The 10,350-nt window shown below is 43.2% G+C and overlaps 1 protein-coding gene across 1 annotated transcript; it reads left to right on the top strand.

Moving 5' to 3' along the window:
- Positions 1–6,313: 6,313 nt before the first annotated feature.
- LOC146389408 (uncharacterized) lies at positions 6,314–9,502 on the top strand (the record flags this gene model as incomplete). The annotated part of the gene is made up of 5 exons (XM_084912460.1): positions 6,314–6,368; positions 6,517–6,798; positions 6,879–7,109; positions 7,205–7,456; positions 8,984–9,502. Coding segments are annotated over 5 exons (999 nt in total), but the record flags the coding sequence as incomplete, so codon positions are not given.
- Positions 9,503–10,350: the final 848 nt, after the last annotated feature.

Raw genomic sequence — 10,350 nt, 5'->3', positions numbered from 1 at the left:
TCATGGTTTTTGATCAGTTGTTGTTGATCAATGGTCATGACAATATGCGTACCAATGATTAAGGCACTGACCTCCCAGCCCATTCGTTCCTTCAGTGGGCTGGTTTCAGTCATTATGCAAATGTACTGTTTTTAAGATTGGGGAAACCTGCAGTCAGCTGAGACTGAAGAAGTCACCTGGATTACTGACGAAATGTTTCTCCCACTGAAAACGCTGCGTCCAGATGAACAGAATCAACCTTTTGGGGATTTACTTACCTTGATTATTGAGCATTTAACAAGAAATGCAGTAGTTACATCTTTTGTACAGTAAAATAATAAATAACAATGGTTCACAGTTTAGAGTAAAATTTCAATCATATATGCCACCTCTGTAATATTCTAGATATTTGTAATTGAGCGATATATAAATATTAAAAATATATAATATTTCATATATGTGTAGGGGAATGGCTATTATATCTCCACAATGTAGTAGTATGTAGTAATAGTATGAAGCTAAGCGAACAAACTGATGCACTTCTGTGATGGTCCGCGGTGTATGCCATTCCGCCACTTGTTGAACTATCAGGGGATCTGTGGAAATACCTCCAGCAGAGATGATCTGGCCCAGATAGGCAACCTGCTCCAGGAACAAGCAGCATTTTGATGGCTTCAGTTTTAGGTTGGCTCCACACAATCTGATGAACACTTGCTGGAGCTGCTCCAGCATCTGGGTGCTAACCTGACCCAGGACAATGATGTCATTAAGGTACACTAAGCAGGTCTCCCACAGCAGCCCGGGCAGGACTCTGTTGATTTAGCCTTTGGAATCTGGCTGGTGCATTGCATAGTCCAAAAAGCATTACATTCCACTCGAACAATCCCTTACAGGTACAAAATGCAGGTGCTTTCTACCTGCCAGTATCCTGATGTCAGGTCTAGTGTACTGAAGTAGTTGGCAGTGGAAAGCGTGTCAAGGGTATCCTGGATGCATGGCAGGGGATAAGCGTCTTTAAGAGTGCGCTCATTTAGTGGTCTATAGTCCACACACAGTCTGAGACTCTGATCTTTCTTTTTCACCGTAACAATTGGAGCAGCTAGCTATTGCTAGGCTGAGTTAGCCCAGTCGCAGGCTCTGCTGTACATGCTGGTCGGCCGCTATTTGTTTGTCTCCTGCCATCCTGCATGGCAGGTGCTTAACTGGTGGCACTGACATGGTCAAGATGTCATGCTGGACGACTCTGGTGCAACCAAGGTCATTTGGGCCAGTGAGAAGACATCACCATAGGACCCCAGCAGGCCTGCTAATCCCCAACGGGCAACGTGTGTCAAACCGGGGCTGCTCTCAGCATACAGGGCCTGCAAATGGCTTGGCACAAAAGCAGGGGCAGTGCTATCAAGCTTGAGGGCTGCCAAGACCCTTGGTGGGTAATTCGCCAACCCCTCTAGGACTTGCACAGGCTGCAGAACCCCAGCCACGGCACCCCACTTTAAGGTAACAGCCCCAGGGTTAAAGACTCTGACGGGATGCTAGAGGGTTTGCAAGGCTGCACAACTACGTGAGCCACCAGCACTTGGTGCTTCTCCACAAAACCCTTCATGGGGCTTCGTGGGGCCTATCAGATCACACTGTTACCCCTACTCCCCAAATACAGTGCAGTGGGCTCCAACAGTATACTCAGAACGAGCATCACATACACCTTGGGCTGCCATGAGAGTTTTTTTTATTCCCTTTTAATTCCTTTCTTTTCTGTTTCTTCTTATTATCCAGACAGCTCACTTTTGCAGCTTTGTCCTTCATAACTGGTACCAGTAAAATACACAGCATTGAGTCTGGTAGTCTTCCATGAATCATAAAGCCTGTGAAGCAGAGTGCTAGAAGAGGAACTAGCCTTAAACTTAAACTGTTTTAAATGTTCTGCAGTGATGTGATCCAACCCAGAAGCTTTATTATCAGATAACTATGAATGAATTCATATATGTCACGGCTGCCGAGGCGAGCCGTGTGGTGTTGGAGGGAAAGAGGACCCAAAATGCAGGCAGTAGATTGATGATGCAAGTGACGTTTATTTCCAAGTGACGGAGTTACAGAACAGGCAGTGAGGAATGACAAATGACTAAAGAAACCTAAACTGGGAAAACGAAATAACAAACCTGAGAACATACGAAATAGGGTGCGGGGCAGAGAGACGCAGAGCGAGGAACGAAACACCATGGAACACAGACGAGCCGACAACAAGCACAGACCGACACCCACTAAATATACACACACAAACAAGGAGACCAGGTAATGACATACAGGTGGGAGCACAGCTGATTCTAATACACAAGACGACCTGAGGATACAAGCTGAACACAATGACAACAGACACAGACCTTCAGAATAAAACAGGAAATCCAGAACACGAACACAAGGGGAGGACACAGAATACCAAAATCAGAATAACTAGAACAGAGGAAAATAATCATAAAACACAAAACGCTGGGTCCACGGCCCAGCACCATGGCAATATACTTCATGTGTCCTTACACTTATTGTGTCATTACTCATGTCACAATTGTCCTGATATGATTCACTTTTTATACAGTAAAACAACGCGCTGTAATGCTCTCCTGACAGGGTTTTGTAGGCGGACTCAGGCGCAGACCAGGAGACCTTTGCAAAAGCTGACACTGCGTTTATTTACAGTGATTTCACCAGGTGATAATATATTCAAAGTGTTTGGGAGAGGGGTCTGGGGCTCCAGGGTCCGAGGGGAAGGGGAAGGGTCCGAAAACACACTCCACTCTCTCAGCAACGATCCCATTCCTTTTCCTCCAACGCTCCTCTCGCTCACTCGCTCACTCAACGATACAGGGACGGGTCCAGGGAAGATCTACAAACACAGAAAAATCCACTTAGTACAAGGTCGCACGAAGACTAATAGTCTCAGACTTGCAGATCACAGAATAACTGACGCTGGTGGCTCAACGTTCCAGCAACGAGTAGCCAAAGAATCTGCTCTCAGCTCATTTTGAGTTATGAAGCGAACAGCATATTTATATCTGACATTCGCACATTTTTTCTGTTCAAATTCTGGGCCTTGTTTAGGTCTTCCAGCCATGGCCCAACATTTATAAGCTACACAAGCTTCATCAAGGTACATGGCTACATGTTCTTTCCAGGTCTAATGTTAGGTTTCTTAGGCTTATATTGTTTATCAAACAGTGTACCACATTCATACAGAGCAGTCACTATATCCAGTAGCGGTTTTAGATACGGGCGACACGGGCGGTTGCCTGGGGCGGCATCGTGGTGGGGGGCGGCATAAAAAAATTAAAAGAATTGCTCGTACTCATGCTGCGCGACGTCAGCCAGCGCATATTGGGAATGGTACAGGCACCGATCGGTTTTCTATCGCCCATTTGCTGGGAGTAAGGGCGCCCTCCGTTTGCGAGGTGCGCCTGCTGCTTGCAGCACAGGGAGGAGAGGGCGGGGCGGCGGGGGATTCTCTGACTGGCTGGAGCGACATCTAATAACCAACTCGCAAAATAAAACAAAATAAAAACAAACCAACAAACACGAAAACACCAGACATCATGATACAGACTTATAATTTGCACCGATGTTTTTCCTCGGTGTGCCTGCTCGCTGCTGAATTCAAAGTAAACTTTATTGTCATCTCCGCTACAGACAGTCCAGTATATAGAGAGACGAGACGACGAGGCTCCAGTTACAGCAGTGCAAGTAAACAAACAATAAATATAAGAAGAGTAAGAAAATAAATATACACTTTAGAACTCGAGGCAAAGGGATCACTAACAATTTAAAATTTATATTTTATATTTTGATGATTTAATGTCTCACACACAACCCGTGGGAAGGGGAGGAGAGCCCTGCTGTTTCCAAATAGAACACATTTCATTCATAATGTTGTAAATCCAAGCCCATTATGTGTTCATGATCTGAATCCTGGGTTCAAAGCCATCGGGTCCTCAGTTTAGAAAAAATAGAAAAGAAGAGGAGGAGAAACGAAAGATGCAGGTAAGCAGATGTGTGATTGGATAATGGCAGGTCATCCTGAAACCATCAGAATCAGAATACTTTATTAATCCCTAAGGAAATTATGTGGGTTACAGTTGCTCCAAGAAGAAATGGTAAAAATAGTAACAGTAACAGACTAAACTCACACAACTAAACAAACAATACATTATGTTACAGATTGTAATATTAATTAGTCATTGTTAATTGTTGATTTGTCCTGTTCTCATTGTATGACGAATTATGATGGATGTTTGGTAGCTGTTTGCATACTCTCTCTCTCTTCATATGTGTGTGTGTGTTTCTCTTGTGAAATTCAGTATGGTTCCGACAAAAGTTCTGTCCTGTGTGTGTGTGTGTGTGTGTGTGTGGGGGGGGGGGGGCAGAGGGAGTCTTCGCCCAGGGCGCCAAACAGGCTAGGACCGCCACTGACTATATCATCATACATGGAGCAGAGCAAATGTTTATGCACAGCATTCTTACATTCTTCCTTGCACAAAACAGCTTCTTTGGGCAAAGAAATGTTGTTCAGACGTATATCGGTATTACTACGATAAGCTAAGACGTCCCCTTCACTAAATGCTGACCAGTCTAATTTTACACTGGTAGCAATATTAGCAATATTATTTCCAGTTGTTGTGGCATTTGTCCCACATTCACAGTAAAACCAAAAGGTGTATGGTCTGACACAGTTACCTCATACCTAATAGTCATGTTTGCTAAAGCTGCATGTCCATCAGCTGTACAGATACGGTGGTCCAGCCATGATGTACTATGCCAGGCTTCACTTATGTATGTATAGCTATCTGCAGGCAGTAACACTTTGGTAGACAGGATAAGATTATTATCTTCACAAAAGTGGGCTAAGTGGTTAGCAAACTGAGAACTGGTGTCTGTGAGATCAGCATTAAAATCACCCAAAACATATATGCTGTAAGTATCACTATCTTGAATAAATGCATTAATAACAGCCAGCCTACTGAGGTATTCCTCCTCATTTTGACAAGATTCATAGGGAGTATAAATATTAAGAATAATAAAGCTACTATTATTCTGTGTATATTGTATACCAATACACCAGTCTACATCCAGTCTAATGGGCTATCACAGGGTCTTTTTTGTCCTAAAGAAACTGTTGGACACTATGGACAATGTTGGGCATCCTCTGCACACGGCCATAAAACACCAGAGGAGTCTGTTCAGTGACAGGTTGCTTCTCCCTAAGTCAAGGACCAGCAGACTTAAAAACTCCTTTGTCCCACACGCCATCAGACTGTTTAACTCCTCACTGGAGGGGAGAGGGAGGGGAAATGGGAGGACAAAGGAGGGGGGGACAACTAAGCTGTAGTGCCCTATTCACTGTGCAATTTTTATTCTATATTCAGCGGTGCAATAGACTCAAAATAGTTGAAATGTGCAATTCCCTGATTATTCCTATTGTTGGATTTATATTGTATTATTGTCATTTGTATTGGGAAATATTTATCCATATATGCTTAGAGGTGTATAATCAATTGTGTAGTGATAGGATGTGTGATCTTTAGGAGTCTGCAAAGACTTTGTGTGCATTCCAGAGTGCTCTTTCATTCACACCCACATCCTGGGAGCATGGGAGAGGTCGTACCTTCTCTTTGTTTTATGGTAGGATAAACGTATCTATGTCTGTTTTACTCTAAGTGCCTTTTGTTTAGATGACCTGCTGGACTTCCAGGCCAGCAGATTTTGGGAAGTCATTTATGGGGTCACAGCTTCACCCCACACACACATACCTACACACACACATACACAGACGGTACTCTTTGTTCACATGTATATCTATATAAGATATCCTATGTTAATGAACCTATGCATATTCATGTAACCTCAATAAAGAGCAGTGTTACGAGGAAGCAGACGAGAGCAACTGGGGTCAAGCGAAGGAACGGCGCTTGTCATGGTTTTATCTAATCTAATGTTGGAGAGCATCTAAATTCTCCCTGCTGTCCTCCACGGTGTTGGGAAGGATTATGCAGATGTATTTAGGTGCCTATCAGGTTTTTTGGTCTAATCTAAGTGTTAAAACATGTTCAATTCTGAGCTAACATTCACTTTTTCCTCCAAGACTCTGGTGTCTAATGCCACCTCTCTGCTCACACTCAGCTCCCTCATAACTGTTCTAACTTTCATGTGATTTTGTAATGACTGCAGGCCCCTCAGTGTGACTGTCACAAACATCTGCTTATCTGTTTGGTCATATTCACACAGAGAAAGAAGCTCCTCACCTGTGCAGGTACACAAGGTGGTGGAGCCTCTGACCTTTAGTGACCTCTGACCTCCTGTTGCAGGTGTGTGTGTGCTGCTGCTGTCTGCACCGACTGTTTCTGCAGGTGAGTTGATGGAAGAGAAAACAATCAGTGAGACTCCAACAAGAACATAAAAGCATTTACTCTGTGTGTGTGTGTGTGTGTGTGTGTGTGTGTGTGTGTGTGTGTGTGTGTGTGTGTGTGTGTGTGTGTGTGTGTGTGTGTCCTCCAGTGTCTCTGTCTGTCAGTCCAAACCTTCAGCAGGTCTTCAGAGGATCTTCTTCAGTGTCTCTGAGTTGTGTTGATGATGGACAGACAGCTGATGGATGGACAGTGAAGAGGACCAGAGGAGGACTCACTGAGGTCTGTGGAGCAGCTGGTTCAGGGTTCTGGATGAAGTTTGGTTCCTCGTGTTTTGTGGATCTTTCTGCTCCCAATGAAACCTTCTGGTGTGAGGACTCCTCTGGACAGCAGAGTGACAGAGTCTCCTTCAGTATCCAATCAGACACTACAGGTGAGATGTTCCAGCTGTGTCTCTGTCTCTGTGTGACTCTGCTCTCATTAACTCTGTTTGTCTCTGATGGTCTGATGAAGGTGTCATCCTGGAGATCCCTGCACTTCCTGTGAGGACAGGAAGTGATGTCATTCTGCGCTGCAGACAGAGGAATGGTGACACAGTCACAGCTTATTTCTTCATCAAAGGAAGTCCTGTTGGTCATAAACCAGAGCACATCATCACTAACATCACGCAGGCTGAAGAAGGTCTCTACTCATGTTCTACTGATGGGAGTGGAGAGTCTCCTCGGAGCTCTCTGAGGGTCAGAGGTCAGAACACTGACATCACTTCCTGTTTAAAAGCTGATGTAACAATGTGACCTGATACTAAAATGACTGAACCATCTTCATCATCTCTCCTGCAGATCCTCCCAAAATCATCCATCCTCCTCACTGTCCTCCTCCTCCTCACTGTCCTCCTCCTCCAAGCACCTCCTCAAACTTTGCTCCTCCTGTAGAAACTGGTCTTACGTGTCCTCCCTCTCCTCCTCTCCCAGCATCCACCTATCCTCCTCCTCCTCTCTCTCTCGTGGTCCCAGTTGTAGCAGGTCTGGTCTCTGGGCTTCTCCTGGTTCTAGTTCCAGGTTTGGTTCTGTTCCTCTGCTGGAAACGTAAAGGTATGAAAGCTTTCACTCACCTGATATGAACAGTTGTAATCTGATTACTACAGTTATTAGCCATAGGGTGTTTAGACTCACCCATGAATTAAGTTTCCCATTGGACCTTCTGAAATAAATAATTAATTTTACTTCATTTCATACGAGCACTTATATGTTCAGCTGAAAACAGATCTGGTCAGACAGACATTTGTTTAATTTTCTGTGTTTTGTGTTGTTTTATTTTAATCATGTCAGTTTGTCTGATCTGTTTTTAATACCTTTGTAAATAACATTGTTTATAGAAAATAAAATAAATTTTTCTTACATGATGCAAAATGATGAGGACAAAGAGGAACAAGTAAACAGGAGTTCTGTTCCTCTAAAAAGAAACAAGTTAAACATACCAAAGGTATCTTTCTATTATCTGGAATCACTTATCCCAACATTGCTGATCATAATAAGCAGTCACACAAAGCTGGTTATCAGCTCGCTAAGTTAGCTTGGGGTTTAACCTACAAATTCACAGGAAAGGGGCGGGGCTTGAGAATCTGATCAATCAAAAAGGGGATGGATCACATGATTGTTCTTCAAAATAAAATGATCCCTATAGGGGTCACTTATAACAGAGAAATTATCAGATAGTGATCAAAAATATAGAATAGAATAGAATAGAATAGAATAGCATTTAATTATCATAGTAAAAATAGAAAAAATAAACAAAAGAAATAAATACTAGAGTGATATATACAAAAACAAAGAAAGGCACACAATGGAGGACTGTTTCTTTGAAACGGTTTAAAAGGACTTGGTCTGAATAGGGTCCATGCATGAGTGGCCTGAGTGATGAGGGTTAGTCAGACCACGGCTCAGATAGGTGGGTGGGCACGAGGATAACAGTCTGAACTGCCCAGGGTAAGAAGCTGTTAGTGAGTCTGGAGGTGTGAAGTGCTGTATATAAAGAACATAATAATATTAACCAGAAAAATGTCACATTCTTATAAAGTCAACTGAGATCAAAGGTGCAGAAACTGGTTAAACTGGTGATGTGTGACAGAGCTGCAAAATAAAGATCTGAACAGCAGTGAATGTGTGAGCTCAGTACTGCTGCTGTTTGTTTCTAAGGAACAGCTTCACATTGAACCTGTAAAACTTTAAACTGGATCCTAAGAATCTGTAGCTATGCCCAAATTTAGGGGTAGCATCCTTAAGATAACGCATTTTTAGTCAATTACGTTACAGCAATGTGACGAAGGCTGTCCAAATTTGAAGGCTGCTCCAAATGTGCCCAACAAATGTGTCCTCCTTTTCCCCAGATTTGAAGGATTGGTTGGGTGTATCCTTCGTGCCCCACAATATCCCATAATTCATAGCGTGGCCAGGAAATTCCAGTTTCCAACAATAGCGGCAGCTACTTCATTTTAATATAACTTTTATTACTCTTTCTGGGTCACAAAATAAACTTTTAAGATATTTTCAGGCGAGAATGTAGCTGTGTAAACTTCAAATATCTGCTCGGTTTATTAAGATATCACATATTTGCAATAGTGCGCCGACGTTTTCAAAGACGCCTGTTACCCACCAGCTCGATACCTAGCCAGGGTGAGACGAGCGGACTGTGGTGTTATGGAGGTCACAACTGTGAAGAACCTGCAGAGAAGTGTCTGAGATGGATCATCTGCCTCTGCTGTGAGTCTCCTTCATATTACTTCCAATCTTCTCTTTAAACATTTCTCCAAAATTATTACCTCTGTATCCCAAAAGGTTGATTCTGTTCATCTGGATGTAAGGTTTTCAGGGGGAGAAATGTTTCATTAGTCATGGTCTCTGATCAAAGCCCGTTGATCAATAACCATGAGTCCCATTCACAGAGAGTTGGGGAATGGCTGCAATCACAGCATTGTAAGATGGCGAAAGATGTACCCTTAGGCCCCTCCTCCATTCAGAGATGGATTTTCCCTTTTAATGTAAATGGCCTCCTTGACTCCGCGCTCAAACCAGCGTTCCTCCCTGTCCAGGATGTTACATCCTCATCCTTGAAAGAGTGTCCACTGGCCTGTAGGTGTAAACAGACTGCAGAGTCCTGGCCTGACGAGGTGGCTCTTCTGTGTTGTGCCATCCTCTTATTCAGAGGTTGTTTGGTTTCTGCAATGTATTCAATTCAATTCAATTTTATTCATATAGCACCAAATTACAACAACAGTCGCCTCAAGGCGCTTCATATTGTAAGGTAGACCCTACAATAATAGATACAGAGAAAAACCCAACAATCATATGACCCTCTATGAGCAAGCACTTTGGCGACAGTGGGAAGGAAAAACATCCTTTTAACAGGTTGAAACCTCCAGCAGAACCAGGCTCAGGGAGGGGCGGGGCCATCTGCTGCGACCGGTTGGGGTGAGAGAAGGAAGACAGGATAAAGACAATGTATAAATACTGGCATTCCTCCTGGCACTTAACAGAGTACACTATATTACTCTGTTTGTGTCGGGGGACCCGATCCTTTGGGTGGATCAGTTTTTGGCTACTAAATACAAGAGATGGCACGATACCACTTTTTTTGTCAGATACAATATCATAAATTTGGATATCTGCCGATACCGATATGAAACCGATATATAGTGTATCTTATAATCAATAAAACTTCATTTCACACCATAAGGTCAATTATGGAGTTCCACAGGGTTCAGTGCTAGGACCAATTCTGTTTACATTATACATTATAAGTCACTTGGATGAGTGACGAAACGTTTCTCCCACTGAAAACGTCAGGATGAAAAGAATCAACTTTTTGGCATTTACTTACCTGGATGATTGAGCATGCATCAAGATATTATCTGTGTTTCCACCACTGGATGGCGCTGTGAATTATTGTGGGAACAGCAACCAATCACTGCAGGCTGAATGCTTCTCTT

Source organism: Perissodus microlepis, chromosome 3 (assembly GCF_051167445.1).
Source record: "Perissodus microlepis isolate ML-2025 ecotype Zambia chromosome 3, ASM5116744v1, whole genome shotgun sequence".
Classification (NCBI taxonomy): domain Eukaryota; kingdom Metazoa; phylum Chordata; class Actinopteri; order Cichliformes; family Cichlidae; genus Perissodus; species Perissodus microlepis.
This window is presented reverse-complemented; position numbering and strand designations above follow the sequence as displayed.